Below are 19,257 nucleotides of genomic sequence, written 5' to 3' on the forward strand. Positions count from 1 at the left end.
ATAAAGTTCATATTGTGTATCTCAAGATCCAATTAAGGATTAAGATTAGTTTTTTAATAATAATAATAATGCACTTTCTTATAATTTATTTGTAGAAAATGGAATTGTACAGAAATAGTAGGTACGAGCTAAGAGAAAATAATTTTATATCCAGTAGCAGTTGAAAAATGAAATAATGCACTTAAATTATCGTTGTTAGAGACATTTTTGATAAAATATTAATTCGAATCTTGTAGTTTTGCATACTTTGATATTAAAAATAGAAATTTTCTTCTTTCAATAACTATTTATAAATTCATTTGCATCGGATATTACAAATTTTTATTCTGAGTGTTTGAAATTGACATTTTACTTTTGAGTAAATATTTCAGGCTATTTCATTCTCAATTGCAAATCTTTAACTGTATCAATATTTTTTTAGTTGAAAATGAAATAAACGCAAGAATTCATGTGTAAATTAATAGAAAAAAAAAATTTTTTAATTGAAAATAAAAAATCTTCATAAATTTCTTTTATAATTTAAGAATCGAAAATCAATTTTCAACTTTTCATCAACGAGAATTCAATGAATTACTTCTAACTTTTCATAAACGAAATGCATAACGGCTATCTTTGTCTATTCAATAAAATCTCAAGTTCTATTATGTAACTTATAAATGCAAGTTGCAAAAAATATTGGAAACTCAATTTTCACTCGTTAACAATTGAGTTATATTGAATAAAATATTTATTGTTTATTGAATTTCCAGAGTATCGGATTTATTTTTAGCTATAATATTAAATTTTTCATTTTTATGTATCTTTAAACTTTTGTAGTATCAAATAACCGTCACAAGGAAACAATGAAAACTCCATCAATCTGAACAAAAATTATTGAACCTGAAAAATCGTGTTTTGTTTATAAGCTTAGATACTTAAATATTTATTCTTTTGTTTCATTTAGTTCCCTTTCATACAAAGTAGTGTAAATGTTCCTTTTGAAAGTTATAAAAATGTGAAACTTCATAAAAGAGACGAAAAAATCAATTGTATTTTTTTTTTGTTTTTATTCCATAATATAATATAGTGCTGGATGAAAGTAAAGAATTTATGAGAAGTTTTTAAAAGTAGAAGAACTATGTTTTAAACTGTTTTCAGTCTATCAAAGTCTAATAATTCTCAAAGTTACAGATTTTTTATTGCATACAGCTTTTTTTAAACTTTTTTAAAAAAACTTCTATGTCTAAAACAGCATGAAATATAGTATTCTACATATAAACACGTATAATTTCATACATGTAAATTAATTAAATAAATGCAGTGAATAGTTCTAATTCATTGCATGTATAAACACATGTAAATCTTTTGCAGGTGCGAGAATTATAAGTCACCAAGTTAAGAACAACAGAAACTTTAGAACAATGTCAATTCCAAAATTCCCTCATTCAATATATTCTCCGAAAAGTCAACAAACTGAGGGAATAAAGTCATGAAATGCACGACTATGAAACCAATAAGAGACAATGATGGTATAACATTTGAAGATGCTAATAATAAAGCAAGCCTGGTTCTACTTCAGTCAGCCATGAACATCACGACTTCATCTCCTGATATTTACGAGCTCTCGAGCTGTAGGGGAAATAGTATGAACCACACGTCATTTTTTCCCAATGTCAGTGAAGAAGACATTTTCTGCTGTGATCACTTTTTATCCCAAGGAAGTGTCTTGGCATCTGTCTGGTTCCAAACAACTGTTTATTTACTCTATTCAATAGTATTTGTAGTAGCATTGGTTGGAAATGCTCTAGTATGTTACGTGGTCTGGAGTAATCCACGTATGAAAACAGTGACAAATTTTTTTATAGTTAATCTTGCATTTGGTGATATTCTCATGACATTATTTTGCGTTCCAACAAGCTTTGTAAGCACCCTAATCTTACAATATTGGCCTTTTGGTGCTGAAATGTGTCCCAGTGTCAATTATTCTCAGGTAAAGCCAATTGAACAAGCTCCTAAACTAGACGTTATTAATTTATAACTTACAGCTGGTCATTTACTGTGTTCGTAGGCAGTGTCTGTACTTGTCAGTGCTTACACACTGATTGCTATCAGCATAGATCGATATGTTGCGATAATGTGGCCGTTAAAGCCACGTATGAGCAAGAGTCAAGCTAAGTTATTGATCTTGGCAGTTTGGTTAGTTGCTTTGACTGTTTCCTCACCGATTGCAGTAGTATCTCGTCTTTCTCAACCGAGCGAGAGATATCAGAAATGTAACCGATACATATGCCAAGAGCAATGGCCTTCAGCACATCAACGGTAATTTATATATCATTATTAGTTTTTTTTTCATTTCAACTTTGATATTCCTTCTGCAGCAGAAAAATGATAAAATATACAACACTATGATCAGGACTATATCAGACTTGACCGGATGTACTGTATTATCGTATTTTATATAAGGTCCTGATAAAAAATCACATAATATAATTCTTTAAGAAAGTCATACTTCATTAGATCTTGTCGAAACAAAGATGATTTTTTTTACCATTTCTGTTAAATTATATTAAATTTTCAAATCACCGTAGTTAATTTTGTGTAATTACATCATCAAACTGAACACGAAATAACGTTTAGTTTAAAAAATCCAATTACTTCCTAATTCTTCTTCAGCTTCATAAAGTAGCTTGATCAGGATCTTATGTTTTTAGGTGCTCCATTCTTAATAAGGGTCCTTTAAAATTTCTGGGGTTTCTGATATGGTCGTAATAACCTTAATAAGTTTCTGCTCAGGGTATTATCAATCTTGAACTTATGATACTTTCTTAGTTTTTCTCTCTATTTATTTATGGCTGTTGAATAATTCCTCTCTTATCATCAACAGATACTACTACTCAATTGCACTGTTGGTCCTCCAATACCTTGTGCCACTTATAGTTCTTATATTCACCTATAGCAGTATTGCAATTAAAGTGTGGGGAAAGAGGCCTCCTGGTGAAGCGGAAAATATCAGAGATCAAAGGATGGCCAAATCAAAAAGAAAGGTTTGTCATTTTTTGCAATTTATTTTTTAATCCTGCTTTTAATACATATTAGTACATGTAATTTTCTAAAATTAAAGCAAACCACGGAAATATTTATTGCTCTTGAGCTCCCTTTTGGCCCAGACCATAGGGTGGTTCATCAGATGTAATCAGACAGAAGCTTCCTTTCCTGAAAAAATTATGAGCTTAATTAATATCGCTTGAAATACATTATTATTTTATTAAATTTAATTAAAACCAGTATGAATTATAAATTTTTATTGATAAATAGAATTATGTGATAACAAAAGAAAAAAAAACCGATTTACACATTAAAAGGCGTTGAATATCCCATTGGAATAATTTCAGAGTTTGCTTTTGAGTAGTCAGAGTTAAATGAACATTTAACTGCGAGAAAAGCGTTTTCTCGCACCAAAGACTCTGCATAGAATACCCAAGACCGGTGGTGACTGCAAAAATCTATATACAATGAAAAGAGAGTGAATTTGAAGGTAGAAGTAAATAAAGAATGTAGCCAAAAAAGAGTAAATGCATGAATAAATAAAAAACCTAAAAAATGTACTAGAACTTTTGGCAAGCTTTTACTCTACATGAATACGTTTAAATACTTTTGATTTTTTTGCTACAACAGTGAGCTAAAGTAGATATAAATACTTGTATATTTATATCACGATATGAATATTATTTATTAGTAAAAACGATGAATAGATTATAATAAATTAAAAAGGAATGGAACATTTCACCTTCTGGAGTATAAAACTGTGCATTCTCAGGACAGCCTGGCTGAAGTCTTATGCCTCTATTCGGCCAAAAATCAACAGTTCCAGTTATACGGGCTATTCCATAGAGACCGGCGTCTGTGTGAATAATGTCCACAAACTTGGCATCTGAAGCTGAAAGGGGACTTTGCAGAAGATTGAATAAAGGTCCAGCGGGATCAAGACCTTGAGACGAAAAAATAACTTTTAGACTTTCATACACTTTTTTAACTTCTTGCTGAGAAATAAAGTTGATAGGAACCATACCTGTTATTCGTGATAGTTTAAAATGACACTTCCTTCCAACAGCACCAGCAATTTGTGCTCCCATCGAATGTCCTATGATATGAATCGTTCCCAATGGAATACCAGCTGCTAACATTGAAGTGATTGCATTTGCAACTTGTGTACCTACGTCTTCGACATGTGACACTACTTGAAAGTAATTCTCTCGTGCTAATACACTCCAATCTACTGCGAGTATGTTGTGATCTTGACGTGCTAAATATCCTATCGAAGAAAATTACACATTTGATGTTATTTGTTTTAAAGTAATAACTTTTATAGTACTTCAATAAATATTTCTAGTAGATTTATATGATGAATACTTTTACAAAGTAGCTTATAAAACATATTTTGATTTGATACGAATGAAGAATTGTAAAATTTTTTAAAATGCTAAACGTATAAGAAACATATTTATGCTGTATAGATAAGTGTCATTGAAGTACTTTTTTTTAATTGGATTGATATTATTATGTTTATTTTATTACTTACCGTCAACGATTGCTCGTACACTGCTACTGTTTATACTCTCAGTAAAACCATGAATATAAATTACTGTTTTCTTTCTAGTGTCTATATGCGCAACGAGATTACTAGTATTTTCCAAATATTCATCGATAAACGGATTTACATCATTACTTAGAAAAAATAAAAAAGAGTTAAATGATAGCTGAAGATATTAAAAATATTAAAAGTAAAAAGTAAAATTAAATAACTCGTGAATGGAGTGTTTTTATCAATTACTTTGCTTCTATTTCGTTATTTAAAAAAAAAGATCAAAATATAATTTCATACCTAGTATAGAGACGAAAAAATATAGTACTGAGAAATTGGGAAGGTGCTCCATCGACTGTGAAATAAAAAAAAAAAAAGATGTGAATAAAAAAAACTCATTACATTTTTTAAGATAGAAAAATTGATTATTTTCTAGGGATAATGTAAAAAATAAATTGAAATAATTATAAAAAATAAGTAAGTAGTTTATATTTTTTTAACCATTCATTCATTGAAAATAGAATTCGATTTTGCCACTAATACTTTGATTGGTATTTAATTAATTTATCACAGTCTGTCTTACTGTTCATTAAAAGAAATGCTTTCAATCTTTCTTTAAAGAAAAATTTTCTTTTTGTTTTAAAGTTGAATGCAAAAGAAAGCATTCAAAGTATTAATGAGCAAAAAAGAGCACAGTATAAGTAATAAAATAAAATTAATATTTACCAATAAAAATAAAAAGAATAAAAATCACTAAATTCTGCAACGGTCTCGACATTTCGAAAATTGGATAAAATCTTAACGAGCAGTTAATGTGTGTGGCTTTAGTGCTTATGGTACATATAATTGAGTCTTATCAACGGTAGAAAATTATTCAAATCACTTTAACAAACATTTATGGCAATTTTATCCTTATCCTGGTCGACAAGCCTCTTAAAACTTGTTACTGAAAGGCGACGACAAAAAAATGTGATACCATACATTTCATTACCATTTTCCATTTTTAATGTTTCTCTATTCACATGTTATTTTCTTTCATTTCCTTCTCTTCTTCATTAGCCTGTCCTTTTCAAATAGTCAGTAGAGAAACTAATCGTTACTCGACTAATTTATAGTGCTCAAGTTAATTATTTATAGCTTGTTGCTTTATCATTAATAGTAATTATGTGTATCTAAGGCGACGATTATGCCTATAATAGTAATAACCGTCGTCTACCCTTCATTTCCATCACTCTTCGAGTTTCCCCTTACGTTGCTTCAAATGCAAGGGCGTGCAACCATTTATTGTCCGAGGGATCAAACACTCCCTAATTTTATCTTCTTTAACTTAAGATAAAATCAACGTAAATATGAACAATAAAGAATGGTTTATTATTATTTATAGTGTGATAGAGATTTTTTTTTTTCTTAACAACAAAAAATATTGTCTTTTCCTTTTTCCATTTGCCGAGAAATCTAAGCAGATGAAAACAATAAAAAATCGTATTAAAAATAATGATATTATATTCTTTAAAAAAAAGTTTGATATTTTAAAAAATATAACTAACTTGCAAACGAATACTCATTGAGATAAGATTTGAAAAGTTTTTTATGACAACAGAAATAATGAAAAATTTTTAATTGAGAAAATGCTTTTCAAAAATTTTTTTTCAGAATGAAATTTTATAGAGAATATAATTATTATTGTTTAAAATAATTTTTCAGCAAATACGATAAAAATTGTGAAATATAAAAAAAAAAACATAGAAGAGCGTAAAGAAATAAAACAAGAATTCTCTCTCGCTTTCATTAATGATGTTGTTTACGAATAATTATAGAAATTTATGTGAAAATGAGAGAAACCTTCTACCACTACAAATATGATGGAGTAAAAAACGTAGGGGAAGAAGAGGTAAAGTGGAACACCACAAAAAAATTTAAATCAACAAATTATCCATAATAATAAAATTTTTTACAATTTTTAGTGCATTAATAAATTGAAAAATTTATAAATAAAAAGTGCAATAAGTGTTTTTACTCTTATTTTAATGAATTAGTACATTTTCTCGAGTGTTTCACTTTGCCCACCCTTTCCCTACTAGCATAAATGAAATTCATTAAATTAAAAAAAAATGAAAGGACCAAGTCTTTTTTAAATACTGATACTTTGATGTGCTAAACTCTAATTCCATAATAATTACCTAAATAAGAAACATCAAAAAATTCTTCTTCTTTTCATACTAATAATAATAATATATATAATAATAATAATAATAATAATATATCATATTTCTTACGATAAAAAAATTAAAAAAAGTATTAAAATGATATAAAATTTTTTTGAAGTAGATAAGCATAAAAATAAGTTTATCAAAAAAACGATAATATATTCTATCCGACGCTAACATCGTATCAAAATACGTATACCTTTTACAATCTGATAGTAGGATGATAATAAGACCGTCTCACATCAGATTTTATACGCTTATGTTTCCGAGGTTTACTTTAACATAAAACTTTTCGAATATTTTTATTTTAAATGAAGAAAATATTTGAATACACATTTTTCCAAAACGAGCCCATAGAGTTACATTAAATTCATATTGATTTTGAAATGAATAAAATTTTTGATTTTCATGCTTGTTCATGAAGTGCCTATGTTTCTTTTCTAACTCTAAATTTAGAAATGTAAATGCCATATAGATATATACCATTAGTTTGATCTCTGAATGAAAACATAAAGCCAATGGCAATCTATTCCAATATCTCTACAAAAATAATCATCGCTTTTAAAATAAATCGACAAGATATATTTGTTTTTAACGGTAGTGGTTTAGTTAAAAGTGGAAAAGAATGTCGAAGAATTAAAGTTTAGATGAAAATCAATGAAAAAGTTTGGAAAAATGTATCAAAATACTATATCAAATTGATGAAATATTTTACCAATATGTACACAAGTTAGGACATAAAGTATATTTGCACATATGTGTATATATTCTCAGTTTGGAGCAAAGTTGTATCTTTAACGTTCGTATATCTAGAAATATATAAAAGGGAAAAAGTTTCATTTCTTTCGGGATCTTGGTAATTGTTCTATGATTAGTTTCAAACAGTCTTTATATTTTATTGTGGCAGAGAAATATCATTCAGTGCTCTTTGTAAGTTGAAATAAAAAAAAAATAATAATCGAACAAAATATTATAAAGGATGAAGAAATTTCTCTTTTTGTTAGTGTTTAATTATTTGAACAATTTTTAATATTCGATATTTTAGCAATATAGAAATAGTCACATATTTTACAATATTTTCAACAAAAAAGCATTCCAACCATTTTTTGAATAAAAATAGAATTGCAACGTTTTTTCAAATAACACTGAATAGAGAAGAACAATAAAATACATAAAATACTGATGAAAGCTTTCATTAAAATTTACTATCGTGTAAACGTAAAGTGCAATGTCCACTAAAGTTCGAGATCACTAGCTAGTAATTTTATACGCTTCGCTACAAAGAATTAATTTTATTCGAAAGGTTTCTCTTTATTTTCAGTCGTTTTTACTCAATTAATGCCTCAAAAACTTTGTTGGAACGCATTTTATAGATTACATTGTATTCGAATACTTTCTGAACAAATTAAAATACTCATTGCGAAGAAATTCTACTGATTGGAACTAATAAAAATATCTAGAATTACACGAATAAAACTATGTTTATTTAGAAAATTATTTGAAAAATTTTATAAAAAAATATAATTTAATTTAATTAAAAACTGGAAGATTGGAGCTGGATTAAACATTCGTTAAATTTAAATAAACTGATAGTGAGCAGATATAATTTTTTCAAACCTATCAATTTGTGATATAAAAAAAAATTTAATCTGTATTTATTTATAAAATAAAACAAGAAAAAATTATATAATATTTTTACATTTAGTTTATTTATTTTGAATTTTAATTTAATTGTCAACAGAAAATAATAACAGCTATTGAATGAATATAAGCTGAGATTGAATTCAAATTTCAGTCTAAATTCCATGACATTGAAAGAAATTTTCAATAAATCAAAGCTTAAAAGATAATGAATCTTCAACTTCAGTATGATTCAATCATGATTAAATCCAAATATTTTTTTCATTCAGAACTAAAAAATATTTCTTATTGAAATTTAAACTTAATTCTAAGCTTTAAATAATTTTTATTACTTGTAAAATTTAACCTTAGAATAAATACTGTCGATTATGTCACAACCACTTTTATAGCTTTTAGCTAAGTCAAAATTACTGATGCTAAATATCAATACAATTTTAATGGAAAGCATAAATCTTTATGTCCACGTTAAATTTTATCTTTTATTTTTGTTGATATTCCATAAAAAACAAACAAAATGTGGATTTTATTGATTTAAAAATAACAAAAAATTACACATTGTTGAACTTAATAGAGAAATTTGTAATTTAAAAAAATAGTTAATTGACATGAATAAAAAACATTAGAAAAAGTCTCTAGTAAATTAAATTCTTGTTTTATAATTTAGTACAGAATTTTTCACATTATTATTCACTGTAGATAAATTTACTTAAATCCACCTCACAATTGTACTACCTCATTTTTGAAAAAATGTACACTAATCTGAATTATATTCTTGAAATTATGTATCAATTTGTTAAGTTCTCATTTCAAACTATTAATACTAATTTTGATTTTTATCATTACAGATGATCAAGATGATGATGACCGTTGTAACTGTATTTACAGTTTGCTGGTTACCATTCAACGTACTTATGGTAAGTATCAATAATCTCATGAAAATCTTTCAACAATTTTAAAATCATTCAATAAAGAATTAGGTCAGTAGCATATTAAAGCAAAATCCAATAGTCAATAAAATACATTTATGAGTATATTTTTCCAAAGCTTTATCCATCAAACTCAAGCTTCAACTAAATATTAACAACCAAAATAAACTTTTAATTCTTATCATCTTATTTTGATTTTTGTTTAACTTTATCAGATTTTTGCGAAACTCACTCTTTTATTGAATTATCAACTAGGGTAGGATATTTAAATAAATGGTTGATGAACACACGCATTGAAGCTCAAGTGATAATGAATTTATATTCTTATCACATTAACAGGTTCAACATTTTGCACAATTTGGATTGCGTATCATTATCGGTTATCAGTTAAATGTGCAATGAGTTAAAATAAAACCACAAAAGTGATCGATGAGAATGCTTTCATTAGTTAAAATCAATTGAATACCAATAAATTACGGTTGTGCCACAATTGTTCAGTAGTCATTATTGTAACACCAAGTCAACAAAAATAGATAAGTTGTCCTTCTGCAGATGACAAGTAGAAAATTTCACTATAAATACTGAGTTTAATTTAATTTTTGTGTGATTTAATGAACGAGAAATACAATTACAATGAAATTAAAATAATCAAGTTTTAATATTTAGTTTCATTTAAACAAAAGATTCAATGAAATAAAAATTATTTACAAAAAACAGTTGTACAATTGAAGCTATTGGAAAGATTAAAAAGTCTAACTGAATAAATTATTTTCAAGTTCCAAGAGAAATCTCATTATTTTAAAGTCTTTTGAGTTACGTTGGTTAAGTAAATGAAAGTTTCAATGTTATTTGTACATAAAAAAAAATGATAAAGGGAAAAATCGACTCAAATGATATTTATTCTGTTATAAAAAATATTTTTCTAAATGGTTTAAAAATAAGTATGTAACTGAACCTTCAATCATTTTTAAATCATATTTGTATAAAACAGAGGTTTGAAAATAAAAAAAAAATATTTTTAAAACTAATATTTTTATTTTCCCCCAAACTATTGCTTCAAATTAATTAAACTGAAGCTTATTTAGTTCGTAATTGGAAATTCTGCATTATTAAGCATTCATTTATACAATATGCCTAAAGCAATAACTATTTAGTAATTTCGAAAAGAATAATTCAATATTCCACAGGTCAAGTATTAATTTCATAATTAAATAACTTCTGTCATAGCACTTAGGTTGATCGAAAATTTTATATTATAGTATCCTTCAGAAGCAAAAGATTCATTCCATCATTTAAATATCTATAGATATCTGTGCAAAATAATTAAGAATATTCATTCTCAGTCGAATTTTATTTATTAATTTTGAATTCAATTAACTTTCGTCGACTTTTAATCGATCAAGTAAGACAGTAGTTGAAGTGATATTAATATAATTTAAAAGTTTATTTAATTATATCCTGCTGTGATTACCAAAGTTCTTGACAGACTGTGGCTTTGTTTCAGTTAGTACTCGACAACAACGAGAGTATATCCAATTGGAAAGGGTTACCGTATGCTTGGGCAGCTCTTCATTGGCTTTCAATGTCTCATTCCTGTTACAATCCAGTCATTTATTGCTGGATGAATGCCAGATTCCGATCTGGCTTCATAATCGCTCTTGCTAAAGTCCCAGGAGTCCACAGATTTTTACCAAATTATCGGTATAGTCAGAACAATAGTACTGCAGCTATTGCACTTACAGGTAAATCTTAAGAATAAAAATGGAAAATTTCATAATCGACAAGAAATGTACAGATTAAATTTATTTCTGTGAGAAAATTTTTTCACAGAAATTGATCTCTTTGAATTATTCATCTTTCAATAGCTTAATTTAGTTGAAACCGAGTTCTTTGAAATCTACAAAATAAGATATGATATTTTTATCTAAACATTAAATGCTTAAACTTTTATCTGATGTTAATATTTTCGCTTGAACCAACTTATCGATCACAATATCATGAAATATTCAAGCTGTTCTAAGAGATTTGTAGACTTCTAACTAGAATCTAATGTCACCACTAAGTCGAGTAAAAATAGTCAGCATAAAAATAAATAAGAAACAAATTTATTAAAGTAAACATCTGTTTGTAAATGTCAAAAATTGATTAATGATATTATTAGCTACGATTAAACTAAAATTGAAAACTTTCAACTTTAAAGAATTTTTTTAAAACATTTTTTAAGTTGATTAATAAAAGACAAATTATCGTGCTTGCTCGAACTCACTACAGTCTTTTTTTTAAAATTTTTTTTTAATAATTTGATGGACATAACAATTGTGAGTTTTATTAATGAAAAATATTTCTATTCATTTTTTAAGATTGTAATTAAAAATAGTAATTAATAACCAGTATCTCAATTTTCATTATACAGTATGTGAAGAACAATACATAATGTAAAAAAAATTATTATAGAGTTCATTATGACAATATCACAATGTTTAATAGATTCTAAATGAAATTACCGATTAAATAGTTAAAAAATGGACTTCTTCGTTCGAACAATAGCATTCAAATGAAGTAGTTAATGTGTTTTATTGGAATAGAGTAAAATTAAAATTGAAAACTTATTGTCATACAAAAAAATTTTTTAAATAATTTATTTCGAATAATCTAGCTGTAGTAAATTATTTTTATACTATTTGAGATTTAATAAAATTAGTTAAAAAAGTGAATTCTTAATAGCTTGTGTACTTTGAAGTTAATCAATTTAATTCAATTTTAGATACTTCAAACAAATATTTATGTTAACTTTTTGTTATATTTTAGGTTTTGATGGTACAAATAATTCAACTTTAAAAAGAATAAACACTTGTACAACATACGTGAGTGTTCGGAGGAAGCCTGATTACAATTATGGAATTCCCATAAAAGGTGCTAACTTTCGTAATACGGAAACATTAAAACCAATGCACGAAACACAAAGACATCTATTCAAACTAGAAAGTCAACGAGAAGAAGAATTGTAAAAAATAAATTTAACGTAATTAATAAAAACTACAATCAAAAAAATGAAACAATTGAAATAAGTTGAATTACAACAAAAAAGTAATTAAGAAACTTTTTCAAATATATAAATAAAAAAATGGCACAGAGCCACTATTGTTGTTGAAAAAAAGATTAATCAATGTCGTTTAATGTAGTTAACTTGGGCAATTAATGTTTATTGTAAACAAAAATAATTTATAAAAATCAGAATTTTTAATATTAATTGACTGAATTTAATTATAAACATTTAATATACATGAACAATTTTTTAAATTGCTCAACATCTATGCCATACAATACGTATGTACCATCAACATACGATTAAACATATTGAGAAATATTGTTTTTGAACATCAAAATACATTTGTATATATTAGTTAAAATTTTTAAGAGATATACACTCATCAATGTACATATATGACAGTCATTTATCATTTTAAACATAATAAACTTTAACACATGTATATTGTTCCTGAAACTATTTATAATCGTTATATTTATTATGAGAGAAATATGTTTACAACAAGAGTAATAATAAAGTCAATAAAGTCAATTTAAACCCTCTTGGACATGAATGATTTAAGAAAATATTTTCCACATATAGAACCCTAACATTTGAAAATATATTGTCAATAAAATTCAAAATTACAACAGTAAAAATTACATAGCTATCCATTTATTTAAAGTTTTGTCAACAAGACTAGAGATTTTCGTAAAGCTTCTAGCGTCTCAGTATCACGATAAGCTACTAACCCACCTTTATTGGAATGATCATCTTCATTATCACAGTATTTTACTTCACAATCAGTACCTTCATTTCTACTAAATGTTACAAAATCTAAAATTCCTCCACCAAGAGAACGAAGAATTGCATGAGGTGAACATGTATCCCATTTGTAAGTCGAGCCTTTCGATAAGATATATGCATCTGCTTGGCCTATTGCAACACTTAAAATTTTATAGCCTGCGCCAGCTACTTCTATTAGATTGAATCCACTATTAGAGAGTTTTACTTTTATCTCTGAATTCTCACATCGACTTAATACAATTACTTTGTTTAGAAGATCAGGCTTGGAGAATGAATATTGACTGTTTCCTTCATTCACAAAACCCCAATAACAATGACCTTTCCATCTGAATTTATGATACAAAATTTTAACCATGCACATAATTTAATTTGAGGATTTCCTTAAAATTATTTTACTTAATTTATTGGTATATTATTTTACCATAGAAATTTTGTTCGCAGACTTGATTTTTTTTTTGCTTTTAGAAGTGAATGCTAAACAATTTTCTGATTATCATATAATTCAAGGAAATCCTTGGTTGATAAAATAAAATAAACACTTACTGAGTACCATCGTGGTTATGGAATGGTTGATTAGTCACTCCAATGACCGGAAGACCAGTACTTCTTACATATGCACCGATAAGTACTGAAACACATCGCAACCCACTTAAATGTAGACCTGTTGCTTCATCTATCAAAGTGTTTGCACTTATATAATCCGCAGTCGAATCTGAAAGGATTCTTTTTTTTAATATTTTACATAATATAGTTCTTTTATAAAAAAATTTATGCATTTTTTTTACCAATTGGATCTATCCATATTCCGAGATCATCAATATTAATATTTACATCACAGCCATCAAGTTCTGTTTTAGTTGGAACTTCTGAGAGCGCAATATTTCGATGAACTTCATCAGCTAAAATCTTTGCTGTTGTTTCATTGTTATCTAGTACTTCAGTTAATAATTTTGTTGTCTCTTCAATAGTCGGGCAGACCTCAACAATGACTGTTTTACCCAATGTGTTACTGAATACATTATTTTCTTCACCTTTTACCATTTTGGCTAGCTCTGGAAACTGTTTTTTTCTGTACAATGTTCGAAGCCTTTCAACTACGCATTAATTGTACTTTAAAGTTATTTTAGAAATATATTAACAGAAAATAGATTACCTCAAGCCCTATATCATGTCGAATAGTTTCTTGGATAAGAACATCAGCTAGAGTTTTAAAATCTCGAAAGAATCGAGGATTTTTTTCATCATCACTTTTTTCTTGAATTAATAATTTGAAAAGAGATTCATTTTGTCTACAAGCTCTGGCAATGTTAGCAGCTTTTTCTGATGTTTTTAACAAAACTTCTAGTAATTCAACACCGTTCCGCATGTTTGTAAGAATCCAAAGAAATATAAATAAATCCTGTAAAAGAAAAAAATTCTTCAACCTGTATATATTATACAGTTGAAAAGCAAAACTAAAGATTTAGTAAATAGAAGCCAAATAAAAACAATTGCGTCATTGCTGATGTCAATGCATTAATCAACTTTTCAACAATTTTCTGAATAATTGCATTCAATATAAAAAAAAAATTATAATATAATTACTGAGTATACTTAGCAAACTGCGTTAATCCATATTGATTTATTACAGCTCGAATTATAAATAAGATACCATATTAATGCATTGACAAACCTGATATAAGGTTAACTCTTAAGATAATTTTTATATATTCAAATGAAAAATTGTAATTACTAAGAAAGAAATAATTACCTGAGTCAATTTCAAATGTTTTTTGTTAATATAATAAAAAATTTATTTCAAACGTCTTCTGACTCTTGATTGCCGCCTGACTGACTAAACTACAACATGAACTCAGCTTCTGATGGTGGTTCGATTGCTTCTTCGACTATCGACCAACAAAAAGAGAGAGGTCTCGATTTTCGATATGAACAGGTGACGACACCAGTGTCAATCTCATACACATAGTTTCGTAATACGCCATTTTCTTTGTGTGCACTGTGTCGAGTTCTGAAAATTTCTACGTATTTTCATTAAAATTAAAGGTAATTTGATTAATCAATCATAATTGTTCCTAAAATTTATACTCAGATGTATTAATAAGCAGTTAAAACTATTTGTCTCGTTAATTTATCCTTCCCAATAGAAGGTTAATCAAAAGAAAGTAACAACCACTTCGTGTGTTGACAGGTTTTAGCTATCACAGTTAAATTGATTTGATTGTAATTTAATAAGCTTTTATTCATCGATTATTGTCGATGGATATTATTGATATACTTTTTTGGCTATTAATATTAAAGAATCAATTGATTAAAATTGACATGTTTTTAATGTTTAGAGTTTTTTGATTAAACGGAAGTATTTTTTTCAAAGTATCTACGTCATAGAGGGGAGTATGATTCTGCTTATTATTGGATGATTCATTACAAAATAGTTGAGATAAATGAAAAAGAATAAATCTTCAACTATGAAAATTTTATTACTCCAAGATGCTTTCTCTTAATCCGTCACTTTCTACTGGTAGTTTCATGGATTGTGATTTCATTAACTATTAGCTATATGAATAAGTGTTTTAGTTGTTTTCCTTTGTTTGTAAGGAAAATTTAAGACGTCAAAGTAATACGAGTTTATGCCAATTTATCTAGTTATAGAAATATAAATAACTTTAATCACGTATATTCTCTTCCAAAAATCTCGTCTATGTCATTGTGTCATAGCTTGTTAAAGTAATCACAGCATTACACATATGTATGTGATTTACAGCTGTGTATTACCAATCTTATTTAGCTTATTATAGAATTCAATGACTGTTTTTCTTAACAAAACATTTATCATCAGATTTCATGTGTGGTCATTAGCTTACTAGTCATTCTATTTGCTTTGTTTTTTACATAATTACATTCATTTATTTTTTTATTGTTAGTTCTACCAAGTTTTTATCACGCTAGACAGTATTTAAGTTTGCTTCGTGTAGACATTTTAACTCTCTAATCGTACTCTAAATTATCATTTATCAAACGAATAAAACAAGTTTTTTTATTACAGAAGAGATTGCAAAATGGCCTCTCGTAAGAAAGTACTCCTTAAAGTTATCATCCTGGGTGATTCTGGAGTTGGCAAAACCTCGCTCATGAACCAATATGTCAACAAAAAATTTAGTAATCAATATAAAGCAACTATTGGAGCTGACTTTTTGACTAAGGAAGTCATGGTTGACGATAGGATAGTTACTATGCAGGTAAAAATTGTTTAATTTAAGAAAAGATATTGTCATACATTTTGTTTCAATACTCTAGCAATTAATATTATTTTAATATTTTATCATTTTTAAGATTTGGGATACAGCAGGACAAGAAAGATTCCAATCACTTGGTGTAGCGTTTTATCGAGGAGCAGATTGTTGTGTTTTAGTGTTTGATGTTGCTGCTCCAACTTCTTTCAAGTCCCTGGATTCTTGGAGAGATGAATTTTTAATTCAAGCATCACCAAGAGACCCAGATAACTTCCCATTTGTTGTTTTGGGCAATAAAGTTGATCTCGAGAACAGAGCAGTAAGTTTGGAATGAATTGGTCTTAAAAGAATTCTTTTATTTTGGTTAAATTAATTAAATAAAAAATTTATCAAGGTTTCCAGCAAAAGGGCGCATCAATGGTGTCAATCAAAAAATAATATTCCGTACTTTGAAACTAGTGCAAAGGAAGCAATCAACGTCGAGCAAGCTTTCCAAACGATAGCAAAAAATGCTTTGGCTCAAGAGAGCGAGGTAATTTATTTAATACTAAGTCTCTTGATTTATTTAAATGTCTATGTTCATTTTTAATTATTTTAAAAAATAACTACTTCCAACTTGTAAAAAAGTTTTCACTTGCTTATGTCTCTAATCTTGATGATGTTTTTTTTATTCAATGTTTTTAAAGCTGAGATTAAAATTTTCAGGTGGAACTTTATAACGAGTTTCCAGATCAGATTAAACTCACTAATGACCAAAGATCCAATGGCAAAGGTGATTCTTGTGCTTGTTAGGGTTATAAAGATTACAAAAGATGACTTAATCAATCATAAATGGGGAAAAAACTATGCAGGTCAGATTGTATGCTTAGTGAGAATCTCTGTATGTTTATGGAGGGAATTATTGCTATGAGACAGCTGAGGATGCACAGAAATTGTTTCTCATTGCTCTATTTAATTTCCCTAGTAAATTAATTCCAATCGAAGAATCCAACAAAAACAGAACATTTTTTCAAGCATATATGATGAAGTGAATTGAGGTATTGAAAAACTTTTATCTAGAAAAAAATCGAATTAAATATTGATATAATCATTCTTAAAAAGGGGGTACTTTTGTTAATTGTAATAAATTTGAAATATTTTCATTTATTAAATTTAAGCATCGAACTATAGAATCAATCATCTCGAAAAGATGATTGGTTTCCAATTCGATACAATATTTAATAACATATATTATTCTATAAACCTGTAAAATTATCTTCTACAATCATTTCCTCTCACATTTTCTTTTAATTTTCCTCATTGAGTGGCAATCACACGGCTTAGTATAGAAAATGAAATGTCCTGCAAAAGTTTTAGTGCAGAATTAAGTATGCAAATAGCAAAAAACAAACATTTAGTAATAAAAAAAAATATATTGAAAAAAAAATACACTCAAGGAATCACTATTGGCTTCACTGATGTTAGAATTTGTGAATAGATTATCAAGATTGTTAATGCATGGAAAAAAAACATTTATGCCGTAGACAATTTGATGTATAATTTCGTTATGTCACGGCTATTGTTATAATTTTTTCATATAACAATCAATTTAGAATTTAAAACTAGTGTGAATAAAGCAAGTAAAATTTTAATCACAAATTTTATCATCAGTTTTGTCAATCTTGTCGTACGTTAATGTAAGTGCAAGTAATAAAAAAATATTTGTTGTGATTATTATTGAATACAAATTAGAAAAAGACCATTCACATATCGATAATTGTCGCTTTTGTTAGTGATCAATATCACTCGACGTTTATCGATTCAAAACCTTTTTTTTCAAGCAATCTGACTGATCTTTTACATCTAAAAAATGAAGTTTTAATAACATAAGTAACATTGGTCGATCTATTTTTTTGAAGTTTTCTTAATTTTTATGCTACTACTTGATTATTTTAACCACAATTCATTCCGTAAAAAGAAAAAAAAATTAAATCTGTGAAAATAAATATTAATACTAATCTAATGACTCAAAATTATATTTCAGTTATACTGATAAATAAAATGACTATTTCGCTATAAAACTCAGCACGTGAAGTATGTGAATGTACACACAATCGAAATAAATTATGTAGCTTTGATATATTGATTATCTATTTTTTTTACAAAGTAAATGAATTTATTAATAAAAATCATTTTATCTTTTTCAAATACTTGATTGTGTATACAAGCATATAGATACACATGTATATAATATAATAATCATGATGATTAAAACTATTATTATAATAATTATTATACATAAATGTAATTTTAACAATACATCCTTTAATGAAAGATATTACGTAAATATCTTAATTGCTGCTATAAATCTGCTATTGCAACCCTTAGATTTAAGTAAAAAAAAAAAATTACATTGATTGGAAAAATAATAAATGTTGTATTTATTAATTTTATTTAATTTGTTTACAATTGGGTTATGCTAAATAATTAGAATTTTAAATTCAAGCAAACGTTTTCAATGATTGAATTCAATTTACTTCACTTTTCCCATGATTGAAATCACTAAGTTACACGTTTCACCCAATTATTTAGTCCTACCCCACGATTATTCATTGACAAATCACGATCAATTTTATGCAAAATCTGTGAATACTTATCGGGCCATTGACCGGCATAAAGACTAGGGAATATAAAAAAAAAGAACCACTCTAAATGTGAACCAGCAAACGGACGCAGCTAGGCCCGGCAGGAAATTACTCTTAAAATGATTCGACTAAGCGTGAAAAGAGGTTCGTATAAAGTTACACAAAAGAAAGAGTTCCAAACCTAATGTTCAATATTTCAGATTATTTTGATAAGTATTTCTGCCATGTTGTTA

At 27.1% G+C, this 19,257-nt stretch overlaps 4 protein-coding genes across 5 annotated transcripts; 2 read left to right on the forward strand and 2 right to left on the reverse strand.

Moving 5' to 3' along the window:
• Positions 1-1,624: 1,624 nt before the first annotated feature.
• Positions 1,625-12,780, forward strand: RYa-R (RYamide receptor). The gene is made up of 6 exons (XM_035087996.1): positions 1,625-1,969; positions 2,048-2,298; positions 2,864-3,023; positions 9,255-9,323; positions 10,840-11,077; positions 12,144-12,780. Exons 1-6 carry the CDS (start codon positions 1,625-1,627, stop codon positions 12,341-12,343), a joined length of 1,263 nt encoding a protein of 420 aa, XP_034943887.1. The 3' UTR covers positions 12,344-12,780.
• On the reverse strand, positions 3,013-5,917 carry LOC118069691 (pancreatic triacylglycerol lipase-like). 2 transcript variants are annotated; one of them, XM_035087969.1, is made up of 7 exons: positions 5,288-5,913; positions 4,862-4,916; positions 4,559-4,704; positions 4,049-4,291; positions 3,767-3,967; positions 3,332-3,482; positions 3,013-3,192 (listed from the first exon to the last, which is right to left on the reverse strand). In XM_035087969.1, the coding sequence occupies exons 1-7, from the start codon at positions 5,337-5,339 to the stop codon at positions 3,117-3,119; spliced, it is 924 nt and encodes a 307-aa protein (XP_034943860.1). In that variant the 5' UTR covers positions 5,340-5,913; the 3' UTR covers positions 3,013-3,116. The 2 variants fall into 2 exon arrangements, with proteins under 2 accessions (XP_034943860.1, XP_034943861.1); XM_035087970.1 differs by lacking the exon at positions 3,332-3,482 and having other exon boundaries at positions 3,034-3,192; positions 5,288-5,917.
• Positions 12,781-12,841: 61 nt separating the features above from the next.
• Ipp (inositol polyphosphate 1-phosphatase) lies at positions 12,842-15,058 on the reverse strand. Its single transcript, XM_035087968.1, has 5 exons — positions 14,921-15,058; positions 14,324-14,569; positions 13,956-14,229; positions 13,714-13,882; positions 12,842-13,496 (listed from the first exon to the last, which is right to left on the reverse strand). Exons 2-5 carry the CDS (start codon positions 14,534-14,536, stop codon positions 13,043-13,045), a joined length of 1,110 nt encoding a protein of 369 aa, XP_034943859.1. The 5' UTR covers positions 14,537-14,569; positions 14,921-15,058; the 3' UTR covers positions 12,842-13,042.
• Positions 15,059-18,519, forward strand: Rab7 (RAS oncogene family member Rab7). Its single transcript, XM_035087971.1, has 5 exons — positions 15,059-15,213; positions 16,214-16,406; positions 16,501-16,719; positions 16,795-16,932; positions 17,106-18,519. Exons 2-5 carry the CDS (start codon positions 16,227-16,229, stop codon positions 17,190-17,192), a joined length of 624 nt encoding a protein of 207 aa, XP_034943862.1. The 5' UTR covers positions 15,059-15,213; positions 16,214-16,226; the 3' UTR covers positions 17,193-18,519.
• Positions 18,520-19,257: the final 738 nt, after the last annotated feature.

Source organism: Chelonus insularis, unplaced genomic scaffold (assembly GCF_013357705.1).
Source record: "Chelonus insularis isolate UGA/USDA-ARS -01 unplaced genomic scaffold, ASM1335770v1 contig_42_pilon, whole genome shotgun sequence".
NCBI classification, from domain to species: Eukaryota; Metazoa; Arthropoda; class Insecta; order Hymenoptera; family Braconidae; genus Chelonus; species Chelonus insularis.

Excerpts from the sequence above, each read along its gene's own strand:
- RYa-R (XM_035087996.1), top strand. The coding sequence starts at position 1,625 with ATGAACCACACGTCATTTTTTCCCAATGTCAGTGAAGAAGACATTTTC. Across the intron at positions 1,970-2,047 it reads CCAGTGTCAATTATTCTCAG|GCAGTGTCTGTACTTGTCAG; the intron begins GTAAAGCCAATT and ends CTGTGTTCGTAG. Across the intron at positions 2,299-2,863 it reads TGGCCTTCAGCACATCAACG|ATACTACTACTCAATTGCAC; the intron begins GTAATTTATATA and ends TATCATCAACAG.
- LOC118069691 (XM_035087969.1), bottom strand. The coding sequence starts at position 5,339 with ATGTCGAGACCGTTGCAGAATTTAGTGATTTTTATTCTTTTTATTTTT. Across the intron at positions 4,705-4,861 it reads TTTTTTCGTCTCTATACTAG|TAATGATGTAAATCCGTTTA; the intron begins GTATGAAATTAT and ends ATTTTTTCTAAG. Across the intron at positions 4,292-4,558 it reads TGTACGAGCAATCGTTGACG|GATATTTAGCACGTCAAGAT; the intron begins GTAAGTAATAAA and ends TTTCTTCGATAG.
- Ipp (XM_035087968.1), bottom strand. The coding sequence starts at position 14,536 with ATGCGGAACGGTGTTGAATTACTAGAAGTTTTGTTAAAAACATCAGAA. Across the intron at positions 14,230-14,323 it reads GACATGATATAGGGCTTGAG|TTTCCAGAGCTAGCCAAAAT; the intron begins GTAATCTATTTT and ends AGAAAAAAACAG. Across the intron at positions 13,883-13,955 it reads AATATGGATAGATCCAATTG|ATTCGACTGCGGATTATATA; the intron begins GTAAAAAAAATG and ends GAATCCTTTCAG.
- Rab7 (XM_035087971.1), top strand. The coding sequence starts at position 16,227 with ATGGCCTCTCGTAAGAAAGTACTCCTTAAAGTTATCATCCTGGGTGAT. Across the intron at positions 16,407-16,500 it reads ATAGGATAGTTACTATGCAG|ATTTGGGATACAGCAGGACA; the intron begins GTAAAAATTGTT and ends ATCATTTTTAAG. Across the intron at positions 16,933-17,105 it reads CTTTGGCTCAAGAGAGCGAG|GTGGAACTTTATAACGAGTT; the intron begins GTAATTTATTTA and ends TAAAATTTTCAG.